At 44.0% G+C, this 22,588-nt stretch overlaps 1 protein-coding gene across 1 annotated transcript in view; it reads right to left on the bottom strand.

Annotated features, from left to right (window-relative positions):
- The window catches only part of TM6SF1 (transmembrane 6 superfamily member 1), a 34,637-nt gene extending 14,100 nt beyond the window's left edge, over positions 1-20,537 (bottom strand). The window contains exons 1-6 of the mRNA XM_075897137.2: positions 20,050-20,537; positions 17,307-17,410; positions 15,249-15,346; positions 11,715-11,818; positions 9,997-10,079; positions 5,082-5,203 (exon numbers count right to left, since the gene is read on the bottom strand). Of these exons, the coding sequence (XP_075753252.1) occupies positions 5,082-5,203; positions 9,997-10,079; positions 11,715-11,818; positions 15,249-15,346; positions 17,307-17,410; positions 20,050-20,141 (603 nt within the window). The 5' untranslated portion in view covers positions 20,142-20,537. The remainder of the gene's footprint in view (positions 1-5,081; positions 5,204-9,996; positions 10,080-11,714; positions 11,819-15,248; positions 15,347-17,306; positions 17,411-20,049) is intronic.
- Between the last annotated feature and the right edge of the window lie 2,051 nt (positions 20,538-22,588).

Here is a 22,588-nt window from a genome sequence, read left to right as displayed (position 1 = left end):
TGTTTGGGCAAAACTTGTAAGCAAGGACTACAGAATTTGGCTCATAGTTTAACAAAAAAAAACCCCAACCCAATTCTTATATGTAGTAGGGATGTAAAAGAGTAGTCGATTAGTCGCTTCCCCTCCCCTTGCTGCCTCTATATCAGAGGGAGCAAGCAAGGGCACGGGAAAAGTGAGAGACGGTGCTGAGGGAAGCCGGCTTAGAAGCTGGTTCCCCCTAGCACCATCTCCATGGTACAGATGGGGAGGGGCAGAGAAGGCAGAGGCGCAGGGGTCAGGGACCTGGCATAAGCTGAGACTGCTGAGTCCTGGCTCGCACAGTGTCCCGGACCTACCCCGCTGTGGCTCTGTCTTTTAAATGTAGTAAGAGCTGCCTGCCTTTTGAATATAGTAAGAGCTCGTGCCAGGTCCCTGACCACTGTGCCTCTGCCCTTTAAATGTGGTAGTTGCCATGCAGCTCTTACTACATTTAAAAGGCAGAGCCACAGCAGGGTAGGTCCGGGATCCAGCGTGAGCAAGTACTCAGCTCGTGCCAGGTCCCTAACTCTGCATCTTTGGCTTTTAAATTTAGTAGGAGCCAGGCTGCCTGTGCACCCGGCTCCTACTACATTTAAACTGCAGAGCCACAGTGGGGACCCTTATCAACTAACTGTGTACTCAATACAAATTGTATTGAGTACATGATTCGTCAATGACCCGCTTCTTAACATCCTTAATATGTAGAGCTGTTATTTCATAAAATCGTTAAAACAGGGTACATTTTCAGAAACAGATCTCTGAGGCAGCTCTGCTATATCTTTTTGCTTCCTCATGCTAGCTCAATAGGTAGGCTACAGAAAACTCATGCCTTTTCTTTTCTTTATGAATATACTTACATAAAGGCAATGAAAATGTAAATCACTAAAATAGAAAGAAAGGCAACATGTTATGCAAAGACTTAGTGCTGGACTGAAATATCTTGTCTACTGAGCTATTGTGCCCATCTCTCTCTTTTGTAATACAGCAAAGTCATACCAGCATACCCTGATGTAAATTAAATGCAACAACCGCTTCTGTCAGGTCAAAGTTGATCCATTATTGGCTTCCTTTATGCTGAAAACAACAAACCAACTCCTCACAAGTCGTGCTGCCACTGCTGTTTTGTATGGCGGAAGGAAATCTGCAGGCATAATTAGAATGTTCTCCTGTTTTCCTAGCCTTATTGAAGGTACCTCCCAGGTTCAGGCTCTAACAGTTCAGAACAGTCAAGTAGAGTCAACAGGCTGAATGTAACAAAACAAGTCCCACCAGCATTCATGTGCAAAGCTATGTGCAAAGTATGCTTTGCCCTCTACCTCATAAACATTTCCTGAGTTTAAATTACTTGAGACTATTCCGTGTTACTAGTACATTTACAGACCTATCCACCAAGCCCTGTAAATACCACATTGCAACTCCGTTTGATTCTAAACGGTGGCAAAACTCCCCCATGCCTCTACTTCTGCTTTGAAAACTGAAGCTTGTCTGTAATCCAAGTATATGTATTTTACATTAAGTCTATAATAATTAATGACTTATTCAGCACCAGATAAATTAATTCCAATAATGTTTTAATGTAAATACTTTGTATATATGTGTACATTTTTAAGAACTGTCATGCCATTTGTTTCCTAAATCCCTTATTATTGTTTCTTACCAATGCTAGTTCAAAAGTTACAATTGGATTTTCAAGCTGATTGTAAATATTTAAAAGATCTTCTGAAAAGGAAGCAAATCTTTGTAGGATTTAGTATGGTTAATTATTAATTAAACAGATCAATATTAATACACAACTATCCTCTGAAAACTAGAATTCATTTAGGATTGCCTAAAATATTAGAATTGGTTTTATTTCATTTTCACAGAACTTTAAAGTTACTAAATGTAAGTATGTGTGCTAGGTGCTCCGCTATTCTTGTCTTCTACGGATCTTAAATTGGCTGTGAAGATGTAGTTCTATTTTCCCGTAGGAAAGACAATTTCATTTAAAAAAATTGAACGCTTGGAGGAAAAGATCCTATATTTAGAATTATACTGAGGACTTTCCTATGACCTTCAAAGAATAGAAACTAAAAGGCTTCAATTTTTACACAAAAAAGAGTTAGTTGTTCAGTAAAAACTGAAGTTAAAAAGTGTTCAGAACACTTGCTTTCTATGCATTTGCCTTTTTTAAACACATTTTTGTAGAAATTAAACTTGATTGAAACATGCATCAATGTGACACATTAAATCTGGTTAACAAAGTAGTAGTAATTACCAAACTCATAAATATAAGAAGCTTGGCCATGCTTCTGTGGACAAGCTGCCATATTTTAGCTATAGGCAGCAGTTCTGTAATGTTCCTGGGACTAAGAAGAAAAATCAAAACTTTTATACACTGCTACACAAGACAAACACCATATTCACCTCATGAATAAATGTTGTTGCATAAGAAGTCACCATTAGCATGACCAAATAGCTTTACTATTGGCCCGGATAGCTTTACTCTATCCCATTTTCATACCTTTCATTAGATTTCTGAGGGTTCTGTTTACACAGTACTCAAATCCTCTCTACAGATGCAATTTGGAAGATGCACTGAGCTTTCACCTAGTTAGCTTCCACGGAAATGAACCCTAAATTAGTAAGGCAGAAGCTATTCAGAAAGGCCTCTTGAGACTCAGATTTAGGAGTTGTACCCACCTCACTACCCTCAAAATCCTTTACTGTAATTGAACCATTATTGATTTGTCTTTCACAAGCTTTTTGAAAATCTTCCAGTATCTCTTCTACACCTATTGTGTTCTGCAATATCACCTGTATATACAGGCTAGAGCTAGACTGCAGGCTTTTTGTGCAAGAAGCTTTTTGCTGAAGAGATCTTCCACAAAAACTTCTTGTGCAAAAGCAATCCACATTACAAAAGCACATCGCAAAAGCGATGGAAGCTCTTGCACAAGAAAGCTCTGATTGCCATTAACAGACTGGCCATCAAAGCACCTGTGCTTTTTCCGATAGACTCTTTTTGCGCACGAAACCGCTGTTGAGCATCCACACACACCTTTTTACACAAGAACTCTTGCACAAAAATGATCAAAGGGGTAGCCGTGTTAGTCTGGATCTGAAAAAGCGACAAGAAGTCCTGTACCATCTTATAGGCTAACAGATGTATTGGAGCATAAGCTTTCGTGGGCAAAGACTCGCTTTGTCAGATGCACTGACAAAGCGGATCTTTGCCCACAAAAGCTTATGCTCCAATACATCTGTTAGTCGATAAGGTGGTACAGGACTCCTTGCACAAAAAGGAGTTATGGCTTGTAGAAAGAGGTATACCTACATCGCATAAAGCCCTTTATTCTGCCGTTCTACTGTAAATTTTCTTGCGCAAAAAAGCACTTGAAGTGTGGATGCTCCATGGCTTTTTGCGCTAAAATAGCTGTTTTTGCACAAAACCTCTGTACTGTAGACATGGTTAGGGAGCCTATAAAAATCCAAGAGCAAGAAATGCAAACATTTTAAAAAGCAAGCAGGTGTTCAGTTATAGGAAATCACACAGTAATCTACATAACACGACATCTTGCCATTATATAGCATCTTTATCTAAGTGTCTTAAAGAGCTTTACTAATCTAGGGAAGTATTACTATCTCTGTTTTACAGAGAGGGGGAAACTGAGACATAGGGAGTATAAAGGTCATATACCCTGAGGCCAAGTCTGTGCTACCAAGTTACTTTGGTATAACTATGTATAAATGTATAACTATGTATAAATCCACATCCCTGAGTAACACAGTTATACTGACTTAAACACCAGTGTAGACAGCATTATGTCAGCAGGAGGTGGATTAAATATATCAACAGGAAAGACTCTCTCATCAGCGTGGTAGCATCTTCACAGAAGCACTACAGTGCACCATTACAGTGTTTTAAGAATCTATCTGCCCTGAGTAAATGATAGTCAGGAACAGAATACACACATCCTTACCCCTAGTCCTTCACTCTAATGACCTTGCTTCCCTCTACACACCACAATGGAACTAACTAAAATATTATATGAAGAATGCAGCAGAAATATTTTCACCATGCATGCATGATACTTCATCAATCTCCATTACAAACATCTACTATAGATTTTTAAGTGTTTGTTTGTGGATTTGTTTGTGCAAAATAAAGTCACACTTTGTGATTACCTACTGATACCAAATTTTGCATAAACAATCCTGCCACTTCAATTAGCTGAATGCACTACATTTTACACCAGAATATGCTGGGCGAAAGGTTTAAATCAGTGTTTCTCAAATGGCAAACTGCAACCAATAGGAACCACGAGGCTCTGTGTCTGCAGAGTCAGTAAATAAACAAACTGGAATGGCCCAGTAGCAGCATTCTCAGAGTGGGTCCATGTACCCACTTTGAGAAACACGGATTTAAATAATTATTTTTGTTTTTCATCAGAAAAAAATCATGGCTGTTATAATTACAGTTCATAAAAAAATACTTGCTAACAAAATTAAAATCGAGTTGCCTATTCAACTGTCATTTTAGTGCAAAAAATGTTTTTACTGTTACAAATCACAAAATAATTCAAATTAGTTACAGAAAGAGTAATGGAAGCTTTACGAGTTTCTGATTCAAATTTACTATGTATGGTAATTGTTCAATAAAATGAATGATGTTTGCAGTTGAAATCCTACAAATTTAAAACTGTTCTTTTACTTGCCTTTTGCAAGCACAGTAATAAAAAATTCTATTACATATATTTAATTTCTTGAACTTTCCTATAAGTGTAATCTACACAAAATGACTGCCTGGTCAATGACAGGCCTCACCTGCTAATAAAAAATAATTACCGTGTACTCCATAAAAACTCTGCAGGAGTAATGAGCAAGTTTTTAGTCTTTTTTTAATGTCATTAATACAGTAAAAACAACTCGCAGTCTTGTGGCACTTCAGAGACTAACAGACATTATATCAAGAGCTTTTGTGGGTAAAACCCACTTCATCAGATGAGTTGGAGTGGAAATTACAGAATCCATAGTGTATATATAACATCAAAAGCAGTTTACATTTAATACAGTAACAGTACCTTGACAGGGGTATTGTAAGTCGCTGAAGGCTGATTATAAATTCTGAACCCAGCCCATATAGGAAGACAAATATATGGTACATTTAAGAACGAAGCAGGACACATTCTTGCTCCATATTTACCTATTAAAAGAAATAATCAGAAAACACGAAGAATTTATATACTAAATTTATATACTATATGGAGAAAAATACAGCATATCCCATGGAGCATCCACACCAAATAGCTACAATAATGCTGGCTGCTGAAAGGGTTTTAAATGCTTATGACCCAGCATACAAATCTGGTGGAAAAGCCTGAGCTGGCAAATGGAAAAGCCACATACAAGCAGGTAGCAACGAGATACAATAGAGTGTGTTGTTTCAAAGATGAGATTTTTCTGTTTGTGACAGTCAACTGCCTCAGCCACTGACCTCATTTCTACATACCCACAGGGCTGGAAGCTCAGAAAGCTGTTAATATAGTCTGCTCTAGAGAAAGGCATCTTTCACAAAGGAAAAACTGACACTTTTAAGTCTGATATTGTGTTCTTCTTATTAAATCTTAATTTCTAAGGCAGGGCAGTGGAAAAAGGGACCCTTGGAAAAAGGGGTCACTAATCATTGGAGGCTGTGCCTTTTGGATCAGCTGAGAATCTGGTCCGTATATCAAAATCAGTGGCAGAGAGGATGCCCTAGAGAGGTAAAGTGCATCTGTGGAACAGTAAATATGCAAAATGTCTGTGTGAGTGTATCAATGTTCTTTCTAATCATTTCCATCCATGTGCAGAACAATTTTTATGTGCACCAATACATGTGCAAATGTATACTAAGGCTACATCTACAATGCCCTCTCTTGTGCAAAAAAAAATGCAAATGAGGCAAAGTGTGGAATATTGCCATGCCTCATTTGCATAATTAATGATGCTCCATTTTTGCTCAACAGGCTTTTGCGCAAAAAGAAAACATCTACACGACTCCTTTTTGCACAAAACACCCTTGCACAAGAGCCTTTCTTCCTGAAAAAAGTGGAAGAATGGCTCTTGCGCAAAAGCCGTTTGTGAAAAAAGCAGCAGCTCATTAATTATGCAAATGAGGCATGACAATATTCCATGCTTTGCCTCATTTGCATATTTGTTGCACAGAACAGCGCAGTGTAGAAGTAGCCTAGTCGTGGGAGTTCTGCTAATCAGCTAGGTAGCATTTGCATGTTTCCTGATACAAAGAACAGAGAGAGAGAGAGGGTATGTCTACACTACAAAGTTAATTTGAACTAATGGACGTTAGTTCGAATTAACTTTGATAGGCGCTACACTAGCGCTCCGCTAGTTCGAACTTAATTCGAACTAGCGGAGCGCTTAGTTCGAAATAGTTAAACCTCATTGTACGAGGACTAAGCCTAGTTCAAATTTACTAGTTCGAATTAAGGGGTGTGTAGCCCCTTAATTCAAACTAGTGGGAGGCTAGCCCTCCCCAGCTTTCCCTGGTGGCCACTCTGGCCAACACCAGGGAAACTATTGCCCCCGTCCCGGCCCCGGACCTCTTAAAGGGGCACGGGCTGGCTACGGTGCCCGTGCCAGGTGCAAGCCTGCCAGCACCCAGCCAGCAGACCCTGCACCTGGCAAGGATCGAGCCACCCACCCGATGCCCCTCAGCCCTCCCCCTCTTCCTGGGACCAGGCTGGCAGCTCCCAGGAGCTTGCCCAGGACGGCAAGAGGCGGGCACCCGCCTGGTCCAGTGCAGACATCATGGACCTCGTCCACGACCTCCGCACTAAGCACAGGAAAGTGGCCGTCTAGGGCAGGAGAGCTGCCAGCCTGACCACCCAGGAGCAGGTGTGCATGAAAATCAAGGTGGTCCACTGAGACCCCCCGACCCTGAGCTTAGAATGGCCGTATTGGGTCAGACCAAAGGTCCATCTAGCCCAGTAGCCTGTCTGCCGACAGTGGCCAACCCTAGGGACCCTGGAGGGGATGGACCAAAGACAGTGACTAAGCCATTTGTCTCGTGCCATCCCTCTCCAGCCTTCCACAAACTTCGGGCAGGGCCACCACTCCTACCCCCTGGCTAATACCACTCCATGGACCCAACCTCCATGAATTGATCTCACTTCTCTTTAAACTCTGTTCTAGTTGTAGCCTTCACAGCCTCCTGCAGCAAGGAGTTCCACAGGTTGACTATTTGCTTTGTGAAGAACAACTTTCTGTTATTAGTTTGAAGCCTGCTACCCATTCCTTTCCTTTGGTGTCCTCTAGTCCTTCTATTATGGGAACTAATGAAGAACTTTTCTGTATGCACCCTCTCCACTCCACTCATGCTTTTATAGACCTCTATCATATCCCCCCTCCATCTCCTCTTTTCTAAGCTGAAAAGTCCCAGTCTCTTTAGCCTCTCTTCATTTGGGACATGTTCCAAACCCCTGATCATTTTAGTTGCCCTCCCCTCTCCCACCCTCTCTCTTTCCCTCTCCCACCTCCTTTTCCCAGTCTCCCCCAGTTTTGTTCAATAAAGACAGATTCCATTTTTGAACACAATTGTCCTTTATTTTGTACATCAGGAAGGGGGGCTAGGGAGGGGTAAGTGGAAGGAGGTGAGGGAGGAATGGGGTACGAGCCCCCGATGGGGAGGACTGGGCTGGCTCTGCGGGCTTCTGGGGGTGGAACCTCTCCTGCAGCCCCCCAATTGCTCCCTCTCCCCAGATGGCAGCCTGCAGCAAGTGCAGCCGGTCTGATGGCCAAGTGCTGTGATGTGCCCAGTGTGAGTACTCCGGGCAATCCAAGCCAGGACTGCTTTGCAAGCGGGGCCCCCCTGAGAACTGTCTGTCCGGGGTGGGGGTCGGGTCCCTTTAAGCACAGCCCTCGGCTAGCCTGAGACAGCATCTCCATGCTCTAAGTCCTCATCGATGCCCTGCAAGCACTGCTTCCGGCCATCCTTAACCCCGGTTCAGGGTCCACTCTGTGGCGACGTCTACACTGGCCCCTTCTTCGGAAGGGGCATGCTAATTTTGAACTTGGGAATAGGGAAATCCGCGGGGGATTTAAATATCCCCCGCGGGACTTAAATAAACATGGCCGCCACTTTTTTTCCGGCTTGGGGAAAAACCGGAAAAAAGCGTCTAGACTGGCGCGATCCTCCGGAATAAAGCCCTTTTTCGGAGGATCTCTTATTCCTACTTTTCCCCAAGCCGGAAAAAAAGCGGCGGCCATGTTTATTTAAGTCCCGCGGGGGATATTTAAATCCCCCGCGGATTTCCCTATTCCCAAGTTCAAAATTAGCATGCCCCTTCCGAAGAAGGGGCCAGTGTAGACGTAGCCTGTGTGGATATGCTAGTTCGAATTAGCAAAACGCTAATTCGAACTAGTTTTTTAGTCTGGATGCGTTAGTTCGAATAGCTTAGTTCGAATTAACTAATTCGAACTAAGTTAGTTTGAATTAGCGCTGTAGTGTAGACATACCCAGAGAGAGCGTGAGTGAGAGAAAGAGAGAGCTAGAGAGCGAGCAACTGATGATCAGGCTGACCCACAAATGCTCCATCCCAGTTATAAATACCTGGGCCGAGATTTGCAAAGCCAACTAGTGATTGTAAACATTCATATTTGGTTATGGTAGTAGTGTGTCTAGCTGCTCTCTCCCCCCACTCATCTTTGGAAAATCATGATTTTAGGCTTTTTGCAAGAAGGAAATCATTTATTTAGGGGGAAAGTGTAAAGCATTTCAAGTCAATAATTTTATGACATAAACATGATTTAATAACAACATCTCAAGCCCCAACAGCTGTAAATTCATCTATCCAAAACTCCAGGAAAGCAAAGTTTCATTTAGGAAGAGAATACATTCCAGAGTAAATCTATAAAAGTGCCTTTAAGAGCCTTTTGCCTGCTCGCTGACATCTGTACTCTAAAACATGTGTTCTTTATGCTAATCTATAGGACCATGTCTACAATAATGGTAGAAATGTAGCCATGTTAGTCTGGTGCAGCTGAAACAAAAAACAGGACTGTGTAGCACTTTAAAGACTAACAAGATGGTTTAATAGGTGATGAGCTTTCGTGGGCCAGACCCACTTTGGTATATATGGTTGTGACAATTTTCTTCCACTATTTGATCTGAGGAAGTAGGTCTGGCCCACGAAAGCTCATCACATATTAAACCATCTTGTTCGTCTTTAAAGTGCTACACAGTGTTTTTTATGTCTACAATAGGAAATTATTTTGAAATTACTAAATTTCATTTAGTAACTCTTGATTTAACAAATTTGAACTAGCATGTTCTCACTACAGGGAAGCATCAAAATCAGTCCAAAGCAGACTCCATTAATGTAGACACGCTACCTTGGACTTAGAACTCCAGGAAGCACTGGGGAGTAATTCGTCTGGGGAGTTCACATTAGCAGCACTGGAGTGTCCACACTACCATTATTTTGAAATAACTATTTCATAATTAGCATTACTCCTGATGAAAAGCAGGAGTACAGAGTTCAAATGCTGTGGTAGTTTAGATGCTCTGCTAATAAATTATTCATGCTTGAGGAGGCATATTTCGAAATAAAGTCCAAGTGTAGACCAGGGCTAGATGAACAATTTTAAAATACTGATATAGTTATTTTATTGTATCCCAAACTAATACTTATTCAGTCAATGGGAATCTTCTATTGATTTGTGTGCTTTGGATAAGGGCCTTATTGCCAATGGCAAGATAAGATGATAAACTTCTTTGGTAGCATGGAACAGTAAATCCGCATACAATACTTCCTTTGTATCTGGTTAACTGATCCGTTCCTGAGGTGTCTCCAAGATTATATAAAAATAAAGAGCAATATATATTTTGGTTATGAGATTATGTAGCCTTATATTTTATTAACCCAATATGGGAAGTAGAAAACAAAACAATTTTCATGATTCACATGGGAAAGTTGGGTATATGAATTATCTCCTTACCCACAAGAGTTCCAGGTATGAAGACAATAATGCTCATGACAATGGATCCTAACCAGTATAGGCCAATGTTTCTGTAACTTTCTCTGAAACAGAAATAATGGATTTAATGCACCATCCCTAGAATGCTATTATCAAAACCTGTCCTCAAAGATTATGCTGATTTCTGCTAGTTGCATTGTAGAAGGTGAGATCCTCAAAGATATTTGGCACCTAGTCCCGTCTGAAGATCTGAGCCTAACGTGTTTGCGAATGGTGGACACAGGGGAGCAGTGGAAACAAACCTACTGGTGAAAGGGCACTCTCCATTTTTGTGTATAAACAAGATAATTACCTGTTTTGGGGAAGATTTACTCACACTTACTCACACTTCTAAAAGGGCTGAGTGGGAACATGTTGCACAGGCTTTGAAAATCAATTGCTTGAATGCAGTGGTCTCCAACCTTTTTAAGCACGAGATCACTTTTTTAATTTTAAGTGCAATCCAAGATCTACCTCAAATAGAAATACCCTTGTCCTGCCTCCCTCTTGTCCCTTCTCCAAGGCCCCGTCCCTGCCTCCCTCCTGTCCCTTCTCCAAGGCCCCGCCCCTGCTCACTCCATCCTCCCTCTCTTGCCCATCCTCCCTCACTTCCATCAGGCTGGGGCAGAGGGTTGGGGTGCAGGTTGTGGTCTTGGATTAAGGGATCTAGAGTGTGAGAGGGGCTCTGAGCTGCTCTGGGGGGCAGGCAGTTGGGATTTAGGAGGGGGTTCTAGGTGTAGGCTCTTGGAGGGTGTTTGGATGCAGAGGAACTTGGGGGTGCAAGAGGGAGTTCATGACTAGCGTAGGAGTTAGGGATGTAGGCTATAGGGATGTGGGATGTGGGTTAGAGATGCTGGGCACTGCTGGTGGCTCCTGGGTGGTGGTGCAGTGGGGCTAAGGCAGGTTCCCCCCTGCCCTGGCTGTGGACCACTCCCTAAAGCAGCCAGCGAGCTCCATCCCAAGTCCTATTGTGCCCCCTCTATGCTTTGTGGAGAAAGGATACAGAGTGGGAGAGGGGGTACCTTGACATCACCACCCCTTTCCTCCCCTGCCTTGCACAGAAAGCAGGAGGCTCCCCAGGGGGAGGGGCAGCTCCAAGGCAAAGGGCAGGAGATGAGCAGCTGTGGGGGGAGGGGCAGCTGAAGTGCTGGGCTTCATAACCTCTTAGCCAAACCAGTCAGGAACACCTGTCAGAGGCTCCAGGAGCTACCAGTAGATCCTGATCTACTGGTTGGTGACCACTGCTTTAATGTTAGCGTTGCCAAAAGGTTCATGTTTCAAAATAGCATATTTTGAAATATTTTCCCTGCAATGTGCACTTAAATAATTATGTTCTTTAACTTTGTCAAACAAAACTACCACCACCACCACCATCACCACCACCAAAATACTAATTAACCAAACTAAATAACTACATCCATTTTGAATTATAATGCAAAGGCAAGAGAATGCAGGTTGATTTATCTGCTCCCTCTTGTGCATCTGAAACTAGAGGCCACATCCAGTTGTAATCTAACTACAGAATGTAATGGAATTTCAGTAGGGCTTAATTTGGTCCAAGGAATTTACACAGCACAAAATAATATTTTAAAAACTCCAAAATCTAAACATGGCATAGCTACAGGAAATGAATTTCCTTTGTGGCTTCCACAGGATGTGCAAAGCTAAAGAAATGGTACACACACATCAAACTGACTTACTCCCATGCAATAGCTGCCACCATTAAGAGATACATCAGATAATGCACAGAGCCATCCCAATAGCAGATCACATGGCCATACGCAGTGTTCAGGTGAGGCTCGCCCTAAAGAAAATGGATTTTAAATCAGTGCAACAGCAAAGGAGATTCAGTGAACCTTAGAAGTGTATTAGGCATAGCAGGTAAACAGGCTGGAGTAAAGTGACCAGTTTCATTCAGTAGTAGGTATCCATTTTTTTCTGGTTGTCAGCTCTCATATTTCAAGACATCCATATCATTATCTGGGGTTAGGATGAAATAACTTCCATACAGACTCACCCTTTAGAACAGAGGTCGGCAACCTATGGCTCACTTAGGAGCCAAATATGGCTCATGGCTCAAGCTCAGTCCCGCAGCTTTCCCCCCTGCAATGGGAAGCCTGCACTGGTGATCCAACCTCGTGTCCCATGCAAGAGTGGAGCCGGCTTCCTGCAGGGGTAGGAGGATGGAGAAAGCTCTGAGCCTTGCTGTGCGATCAGGGAAAAAGCCGGAGCAATAAATGACTCCAAGCGTGTGCTCCCCATCCTCCTCCTCCTCCCCTAGCTGGAGGAACAATACAGTGCACAGGCGCACTGCCTGCAGGCTTTTCCCACTGCTCCAGTGGCCAGAATTTGGCCACTGGAGCAGCTGGGAGCCATGGATTGAACAGGGAGTCTGAGAGCAGTGTGAGGGGCAAAAGTATACCCGGCCACCATCTTGCCCATGAAGGACCTGCTGCTGCCGCCGTCTTGTCTACGCTACTCCACCCCTGCCTCACACTGCCTGTGTGTGCCATGCTCTCACACTTGCTAGAGAGTCCCATGGGGCCGCTGAAATCCGTCGTCAGCCTGAGCACCTTCTTCCTGGGGCTTGTGGGCTGAATCCTGGCCAGCTTGCCCGGAACTGCTGGCTGGACTCCCCGCACTCCTGGCGAGGCACGGCCTCCATTCCACACTCAGCCCTTGGGCTGCTAACTTATTCCATGACTGGTGTGGGAGTGACTATTACAATGAATAAACCCTATTACAGACACTGGGGGGAAAAAGTGTCACCCCTCTGCGCTGAGACCTTGCACCCCCACCCTGCTCCTGCCCTTTGTCCTTGGCCAGACACTCACCCTCACTTTGCTCCTGCACCCTTCCTGCCCCTCCCCCTTGGCCAGACACGCACCCACACCCTGCTACTACCCCTTACCTCTCACCCAGACCCTGCATCCCTATCCCACTCTCTAGCTTCTCTGTCCCACACACTGGACTCCTCATTTTTGGCCCCACTCCAGAGCCTAGGGGGCCCACAAAATCCACTAACCCTATGATTCTAATTCTAACCCCAGAACTCCAGAAAAAATAATCTGGCCTGAGGCCTTGAACATCAGTCCTCCCTGCCTCCCCCTCCCCGATGGGGCTGGAGCACCAGGGGAGTGAGGTGCCTCAGTTGGGTGTCACATCAATGAGTGTTGGGATTTTTTGGAGGGGTTGTTTTTTCACTTTTCTCTTGTGTGGTGCCCAATTGATTTTTCTGAGGGTCTGTGGCCCCCAACCCAAAAAAGGTTCCCCGCCCCTGCCATAAATAAAGACAATGTTGAAAACTTTTTGTGTTGGGCATAATATTTTACTTTATTTCAAAATGAAGCGTGGCCAACAAGTCCCCAATTGGAGCCCAGCCCCCATCTGGCTGCAGAGCCATAACGTTCCTGCACCCTCCCCCCCATGCCCCCAGTCCTGAGTCCATCATACCCCTGAACCCCCTGCCCTAAGCCTCTCATACCCCCACATCCTCAAACTCCTGCATCCGCATATCCCCAGACTCCTGCACCCCCACATCCTCAGTCCCCTGCTATAAGATTGACAGAAGACAGCCTGAATGCGTGCACAAAGCTGGATGTGACCAGTTATGATGTAAACTTCAAAGAAAAGTGCGAAAAGATGCAGCAGCAGAAGTCCCATTAAATAAAGTCTGTGAGTACAATGTTTCATTTATGCTCTTATTAATCATTATGTCAGTTATCAATATTAAGATGTATATTTTCAGTCATGCAAATGGACATTCTTATATGGCTCTTCATTGACCACTTGTTCTGAATTTTGCTGTAGTTTGGCTCTTTGGTTTGAAAAGGTTGCCGACCCCTACTTTACAATATAGTATTGCAAAATTAGGTGCATTCTGGTGGGATGGGGGTTATGCCTTGCTCTTCAGTATTTGGGAACAGGCTACTGAAACAACAATCATTGGTATGCAACATTATGGAAAATTCCTGTTTTAAAAAAAAGTTCAAAAATCTTCAGTTATGACATATACATCAGTGATGAAATCTGAAGACTGGTTGGTTTAATTCAGCACAGATATTTACCAATCTAGAGACTCAACAATAGTGCTGAGCAAGGTAAGCTCAAAGGGCCCAACTATTTCTCTGAAGTCTAAAACGTCTTTTAAATTACACCAGTGAATGTTGAGTCAGGCCCTTAATGTGCTATTTTGAGTGGACACTGAGGGTCTGTCTACACTGCACACATTTCAAAATAAGCTATTCCAAAATATTTCAAAATAATGGAATTGGTGTGTAGCTGTTTGCATTGTTATTTTGAAATAGCGCTAGTTATCTCGACATAATGGTACAATGTAGATGCACCCTGAGATTCCGCAGGGAACAAATTCTGCCATTTTGTTTTTACTAAAAGGATTAAGTGAAGCTTATAGGTTTTGTAATATTTCACTTTAACTCTCCATTAGTGATTGCTGAATTTCTATTGAGCTCTATAGAAATGTATCCATTAACTAGTTCAGTAGAAATATGTGTATTAACTACAGTAATGTCATATAAGTCAACTATGAGCATTATTATTGGAACTAAATGAAATAATAACGCTGGGGCATGAAGTTAATGAAAGTTCCATAAGTCACTTTTTAATAAGAGTAGAATCAAACCCAAGAAGATTCTTTCAGACACATAAATACTCATATTTAATTAGAAGAAAAGCCAAATAGCAGCAGTAAATATATTTAAACGCCTCTATGAAAACATAAATTACAGTATCTTCCTCTTTAATGTCCAAAGCATATGAAATAAATTATAAGACTGAAATTCCTATTCTGTTAACTTTCTATGGGTATGTCTACACTACCCCCCTAGTTCGAACTAGGGGGGTAATGTATGCATACCGAACTTGCTAATGAAGCCCGGGATTTTAATTTCCCAGGCTTCATTAGCATAAAGCCGGATCCGCCATTTTTAAAAGCCAGCTTGTTCGAACCCTGTGCCGCGCGGCTACACGCGGCACGGGCTAGATAGTTCGAACTATGTAGTTATTCCGAACTATCTATACACCTCATTAAATTAAAATCCCGGGCTTCATTAGCAAGTTCGGTATGCATACATTACCCCCCTAGTTCGAACTAGGGGGGTAGTATAGACATACCCTATGACTTTTTTCTGTCATGGGCATTTTGGTAATAAAGATGTATCCAATCATCAATAATAAAGATTTTATTTAAATTCATAAGTAAAATTATTGTTTACCTCTTTCAAGTAGTAGGTCATGAATCCATCAATAATTCCATCCTGTTCAAGTCCAACTATAAGGTTCACTACACTGGTAAAAGCGAATACAGCATAAACTGTAGTAATATGAAAAGAAATAACTATAAATAAAAAGGTTTGCAAATCTCAATCTGCCAATATTAAACTGTTATGAGATTAGCATCTAACTAGGGGGAGATTTATCTGTTGTGAGGAAAATGTCTAGACAGATATCTAATAGACAATATAACATGCTACCTACCAATACACAGTTTAAATATTTTAAGATACCAATATTTTGCCACAAAGTGTGCCCCTCAAGATAGCTACACTTAATTACATGTACTTCTATATGCCCAGCTCCCAGTGACCTTGGTGACTGGCATCCCAGGAAGAGGACTAGGTAAGCCCATAGAAACAATCATATAATGTAGACAGTCTCAATTGCAAACATCTAATCTTCCTTCAGGAAAAGTGAACTATACTCAAAAGAAAGAAGGGGGGAGGACTGGCGGAAAGAGAAAGGAAAACGTGACTTGCCCTTTCTGGAGTGGAACAGAGTGAACCTGCTTTGCCATCATAAGCCATGACCACATAGGAGACCTATTTTGCAAGATGCTGAATGACCCCATGAGGAAAACCTTTTATGAACTGAGAGTCAGCACCACTCAGAACATATGTAGCACCGTGGAGAATAAAGGTGTATGGTAATAAGATGAGTAGCAGAGAATAAAAATATATAGTATGTATGTGCTATAGGCTCCATCCTGCAATGGCTGTAGCATGAGGCAGCTAAATGAATCAGTAATTTTTGCTGTAGATTGCCATATGGTACTCCAGAATCTAAGCTTTCACTTAAAAAACAATTACATCTCCCCGGTCTTATGGTTGTGACAATAGCCTTCAAATATACATAGAGGGTGCGTCTAGACTGGCAAGATTTTGTGCAAAAGCACCTGCTTTTGTGCAAAAACTTACCAGCTGTCTACACTGGCCACTTGAATTTGCGCAAGAGCACTGACTTTGTAATGTACAAAATCAGTGCTTCTTGCGCAAATACTTTCACGCTTCCACTCGGGAAAAAGCCCTCTTGTGCAAGAATACTTGCTCAAGAGGGCCAGTGTAGGCAGGGAAGAACTGTTTTGCGCAAAAAAGCCCCGATGGCTAAAAGGCGATTGGGACTTTCTTGTGCAAAATCACGTCTAGACTGGCCACGGATGCTTTTGCACAAAAGCACTTTTTGCACAAAAGTATCTGTGCCAATCTAGACGCAATTTTGCAGAAATACTTTTAACGGAAAAACTTTTCCGTTAAAAGTATTTCCACAAAATCATGCCAGTCTAGATGCAGCCAGAGCGTATTGATGCTTACCTAGATTTTTGCAGAGCCTAAAATGGTAGCATTGAGAGGTGAGAATGACCCCTGTTCATCACATTTTGGTGTTAACACTGAAGCCTAATGATGGCTACTAGATATTATTAGTGGAACATTTATTGTATAAGTATGAAGAGAGATGATCAGATTACAACAATCTGTACTATCTAGGAGGCAGCCAATTCTGTGGAGCCCGATGGGGAATCCAACCCCCTCTCCCTCTACAGGGTCACAAATATCAAAGAAGAACACAGAGTCCAGCAGGAAAATGGGCCCCAATGAGCAGGCATCAGGCCTGACATGTTCAATAAGGTCCACTGTGTCATCATGAGGAACCAAACTGGATGGGCCCAGCACAGCAGATTTTTAACTTTTCACAGGCCTCTGTGAATCTCATTTTGACTTTCAAACAGTGGAGTTGGTTGGTTGGCAAGGTTGAAAAGCAGTACAACAATACTTTTTTCCCCTCCATATTTCAACCCCTGCTGCACTCCTTCAACTTGAGACCTACTTATCATCCTAAAGCATTGGCCCCAAAATTATTAAGAGGTTCCTATCAAGTTAAATGCATATTACCCTTTTTACAGACACAAATGGTAACAGTTATAAAATATATCCATGTAAGTTGTAACTTTCAAACAAATGAATAAACTCTTAATTAGCTTTGCTTATACTAATACGTACCATAAAACAGTGGGTCTTTTGGTGGTTTTCTTTTGACAAGAGTACGAGCTACTAGAGCAACAAAAATCAAAATCAGGGATCCGACTGCTACAATTGCCCAGGAACTGAAATTATTTAAAAAAAAAATAGGGAATTAAAAAACATGTGCCTAAGTGCTCCCTTGTACTCTGCAGTTTATCTTAATAGCTAACTTCAAGAGATCGCTTTTGAAAAGCGAAAGCACGCACCCTTAAATTAACTGCAATTGTTAATGGTTTTTTTGCTTTTTAAAATCCTTGCGGAGTTTACATTATACATTTTTACTGTTTTGCAGAACTTCCGTGCCCGCTTGTTACATGTGATCATCTATAAAAAGAAAATTCTAAAATAGTTTGATAAACAAGTAGTCCAGAAAACTAGATTGCCTGCCTAAATTCAGCAATTAGCAAAAACAAGAACAAATAGGCTGTGAAAGTCAGATATGCATACATTTTTTAGGTCAGAAAGGACCATTATGAACATCTAGTGAACTGCTACAGTAAAATACCTATGTGTGAAAGGACATGTTTACAAAGTAAAATTACAAAAAAAAAAAAAAAAAAAATAGTCACCCTGGTGAACTAGGGATAGCTTTGTGCAGTAACCTGATAGCTCTGGGTTTAATTTCTGGACTCCCTCCTAGGCCCTTGATTGCCAATGTAAGGAAATGCTAAAGAAGTATTCTCAGACTCTTAGGCTACATCTACACTACAAGTTTTTTCTGGAAGAAAATATGCTAATGAGGGACACATTAGCATGAGTTGCAATCTCAATAGCATATTTTCTGCCATTTCTTTTTGCGCAAAGGGTCCCAGACAGGCATAAGGATCTTGCGCAAAATGGGGGTTTTGTACAAAAAAAGTCCACACTGCTTCTTTTTGCGTAAAAACCCCTTGCGCAAAAGGAAATGGCAGAAAATATGCTAATGAGATCACGACTTCTTCTGCTGGAAAAAACAAGTAGTGTAGATGAAGGCTTAGAGAGGAGTGCTCTGTATGACTCATGGTGAAAGCTTTGCAAATAGAATTGATGGGTTCTGCACAGGAAGACCTCCTTTTCCATAAGGATGAAGACCACTATGCAAAGCCTGGAGGATGCATTTCAGAGGGTATGTAAACAGTTGGCAGGAAAATGATGGAAATCCTCAAGAATACAGAGAAAAAAGACAAGGAGTCCTGTGGCACCTTATAGACTAACAGATTTATTGGAGCATAAGCTTTCGTGGGAAAAAGAAAAAAGAAAAACATTAGCTTTCCCAAGCAAAAAATATTTCAATAGTGTCACAGGTCGCCTTGTGCCTTATGAGAACTGGCTTATGAATATGCATAATGCAAAGATGTATTATGAAAAACAAGTAATGTAACCTATCATTTAAGAGCCTGTGATCCCCTGAATGTGTATATTCTATTTTTGTGCATGTATCTTTCTTGTATGTGAAGTTAGAAATGTTAAGTGGGAACCCGTTTTATTAGTCCAGATATTCTACAAGTCAATGACCTGTGAATGGTTTTGTTTTTCCTGTAAGCCCAAACTGTGGGTGGTCCTACCAAGACATGTTGTCAGGCCACTTGATGTTGGAACCCATTCTGGATCTGGTACTTTTCAATTCAAGGTGAGCAAAATTTGAACTGAACACAAGAATTCCTGCCTTGGGCAAGAGGGTAAAAATGGTTGGAACCAAACAACAGGAGGTAACCAGACACAAGGAGACCCCCACTTACCACCTAAAATCTAAGTCTGAACTGGTGCAAGGGTCAGGCCCAACCTAAGAGGCTTGTGAAAAAGTTGATTACAACTGTTAGGGGAAGAATTAGCTGGCCTGTTTTGTTTATTTTGACTTAGTAACTTACTTCCATCTGTCTGCTTTTCACTGGCAATCACTTAAATCTTACTTGTACTTAATAAAAACACTTTTCTTTATTATCATGCCCAGTGTAACTAATTGTTATCTGAGGGGGAGCAACCACTGTGCATATTTCTCTTTCATTGATAAAGAGGGCAAACATATAAGTGGTCTCTGTGTAAAACGTCCATACAGAGGATTCACTGGGCATTTTGGTCCATTTGGGAGGTTGCGTTCCTGAGCGCCGCCAATGGCCTTGTAACTAAGCTCTCCCAGATCTCAGCTGGTTCAGTGTTTAAGTTGTCCTGCAGGGGGCAGTTACCCCAACTCTGTGCCTTGGCTGGGAGACCAGAGCTTTTGGCAGGCAGGGCGGTGAGGAGCCCAGAGGGCAAGAAGGCAGTGGTCAGTGGCTTGGGGGACAACCCTAGGGCACCCCTGTGATTCAAAGATCTCGCCTCAAGCCCTTTCCGATGCAGGATCTCTCTGTCCTTTCATGCCTCTTGTTTGATCTCAGCGCTTTACCTCAGCTCCTTTGCCCCAACGGAGCTCAGGTTCTTGCTCCCCCGCTCCAGGCCCCACTCCCCGCCCAAATCACTTGCTCTGGTCTCAGTTTAACTCTCCCGCCCTCCAGGCTCTCAGCTTCCACCCCGCCCGCCTGCACTCCGCTCTCCCCGGGGCCCTTGCGGCCCGGCCTTGCCCGCCCGCTCCCTTGCCCGGTTATTGTTGAACCTCCCGCAGGTCCCCATTTGTCCAGCTGCTAAAAATACGCTGCACAGCGAGTAGCCGGGGAACGTGCCCCGGGCGCTCGGCTCCCCGAGCCCAGCCCGGCCATCAGCCTCCTCCAGCGGCCCCGCGCCCAGCCCAGCCCGGGGATCCCCTCACCTGGTGTTAGCGGCTAAGGAGTTGAAGAGGTAAGTGCCGGGGATGGCGGTGAGGGACAGGACGAAGACGCCGGTGGCAGCCGAGGCGCTCATCCCAGCAGCAGCGCGGCTCCCTGCCCCTGCTCACCGGGCGCTTGGCATCGCCCGAGACAGTCTCCCCACCCTGGCCCCAGCGCCAGGCTGCCCCTTAGACCTGCCCTCCGCGGCTCAGCCCGGCGAGCCCGCTCATCGCTCGCTGGCTGGGGGCGGGCGAGCCCCCGGGCCGGGCAGGCGGCGCGCCGCAAAGGTTACCGCCGCGGCGGCAGAAACCGGAGCCTCCCGTTGTTCTTCCAGCAGCAGTGACGGGACTGACAACTGCGGCTGCCTCGCTTCATTCCACAGCCGCCCGCCCGGGACGCTCCCTGCGGCCGAAGCCAGCAGCGGCATGAAGCTATTGTGACCTGGTTGGCCGGAGCGAGCCAAGAGGCAGTCATCACCCGGCAGCACAGCCACAGGCGGGAGGGAGCCGGGTGGGGGAGGAATCAGGGCGAGGACGCCTATAAAAATCACTTTTCTATTGTCCCAGGCTAGTTATGTGGCCGCCCTGGCAACCCGGGTTGGACTTTTTGCAATGTTGTGATTGCAGCACATGTCTGACTGCTCTAGAAACAAAAGTGAAAACCACTTGCCTGTTTTCTACCAGCAAGCTGAGTGATCCCGGCTTAGACTTGCTAGGGCCAAAACTCAAGCCTCTCCGCTAGAGATGTAAAATCCCATTTGAAAAGTTAACTGGTTAAACAGTAAGTTTAACGGGGTTAACTCAGGGCCAAAGTCCCACTGGCCAGGGCCAAAGCCAAAGCTCAAGAACATCAGCGTGGTGGGGCTCTGGTTACAGGTCATCTGCATAGGGCTGAAGCCCCCAGACTTTATATTTGATCATAGGGTGGTGGGACGTAGGCTTCAGCTTTGGCCTGGTGCAGTGGGACTTGTGTGGGCTCATGGTTCAATCTCCCCTCCTGGAATTATGTAGTACTGTATTTTAGCGAATATACCCCACACCCGAATATACCCTGCGGTTTTTCCGAATTGAGTAAAAAAAATCTTGTATACCCCACACACGAGTATAACCCGCAGGGTATACAAGACTTTTCTTTCAAACTGTGCCGGGGTATATTAGCTAATTTACAGAGTGGGGAGGGGGGCAATTAGCCAGCCTAAACGCCCTGGTTCCTGTGGGCACTCACCGCCCCAGTTGCTGCGCAGCCTTCAACCTCCGGGTGGGACACAGGGCTGGACCAAGCCATTCCAGTGCCCCGGGCAGACAGTTTAATTGCGCCCCGGGTTGGGAGAAGGCACATGCGCAGACCCGGCCCCGCCCAGCACGCAGGGGAGGGCATGCGGAGCCGGCGGCAGCAGGACGCACATGCTTGGTCCTGCCCAGCCTGGCTACTGCCGCTGGCATTCAGCCCGGGGGAGGCCGAGCCTGGCCGTGCAGGGCCCCACAGTGCCGAGGGGACGAGCGCTGATGGCTGGCGCTGTGAGGGTTAACACAGCCCCCGCCCCGGGCGGCCGCTGCAGGGTGGCCGCTGGGAGCTGCTACAGCCTGCGATCCGGGAGCCGGGCGCACGGTGCCTAATGGCAGCTATAAGGGGCGCTGTGCGCCCCTTACAACTACCATCAGGCGCCCCCATAGGTTGATGCCCTGGGCAGCTGCCCAGCTAGCCCATGCCTTAATCTGGCCCTGCGCGAGAGAGCACTTATCCACTGGTTCCTGGGCTGCGCAAGAACCGGGGAATGAGCGCTCCCCCACCCCTTCCTGCAGCTGCGCAGGAACTCACCAGGTGAGTAAAAAAAATATTGTATACCCCCCACCTGAGTATACCCCAAGGGGGGGCAGGGTGCAGGATTTGTAAAAACGCATATAACCCACAGGTTATATGCGCTAAAATATAGTAATTTTGCTTTGGCAGAAGGGGGCCATAGCACAATGAAGTTTGAGAACCCCTGATTTAGAAAAAGGGGTAAACAGTAAAGTGTCAAAGTTTGCAGAAGATACAAAATTAGTAAAGATAGTTATGTCCAAATCTGACTGTGCAAAGTTAAAACAGGATCTCACAAAACTTGGTGACTGGACAACAAAGTGGTACTTGAAATTCAGTGTTGAAAAAGGCAAATTAGTGCACACTGGAAAACATAATCTCAACTATATGTACAATATTAAGGGGTCTAAATTAGTGTTACCACTCAAGAAAGATTTCTTGTAGTCATTGTGGATAGTTCTCTGAAAACATTTGCTTTAATGTACAGTGGTAGTCAAAAAGTTAGCAGAATGCTAAGAACCATTAAGAAAATGATAGAAAATAAGACAGTAAATATCATAATACAGGTTGGACCTCTCTAGTCTGGCATCCTGGTCCAGCAAAATCTGTGGTGCAGCATGATTTTAGTTAGCTGGATGTCCATTTATCATGGGTGTGACTAAATTTCCCACGGTGCCATGAAGTTTGTTTACAGCCACTATTCCTGGCAATGTTCTGTGCTGGTATTTAGCTCTAATTTAG

The sequence above is a fragment of the Pelodiscus sinensis genome, chromosome 14 (assembly GCF_052426305.1).
Source record: "Pelodiscus sinensis isolate ZL-2025 chromosome 14, ASM5242630v1, whole genome shotgun sequence".
Classification (NCBI taxonomy): Eukaryota; Metazoa; Chordata; order Testudines; family Trionychidae; genus Pelodiscus; species Pelodiscus sinensis.
This window is presented reverse-complemented; position numbering and strand designations above follow the sequence as displayed.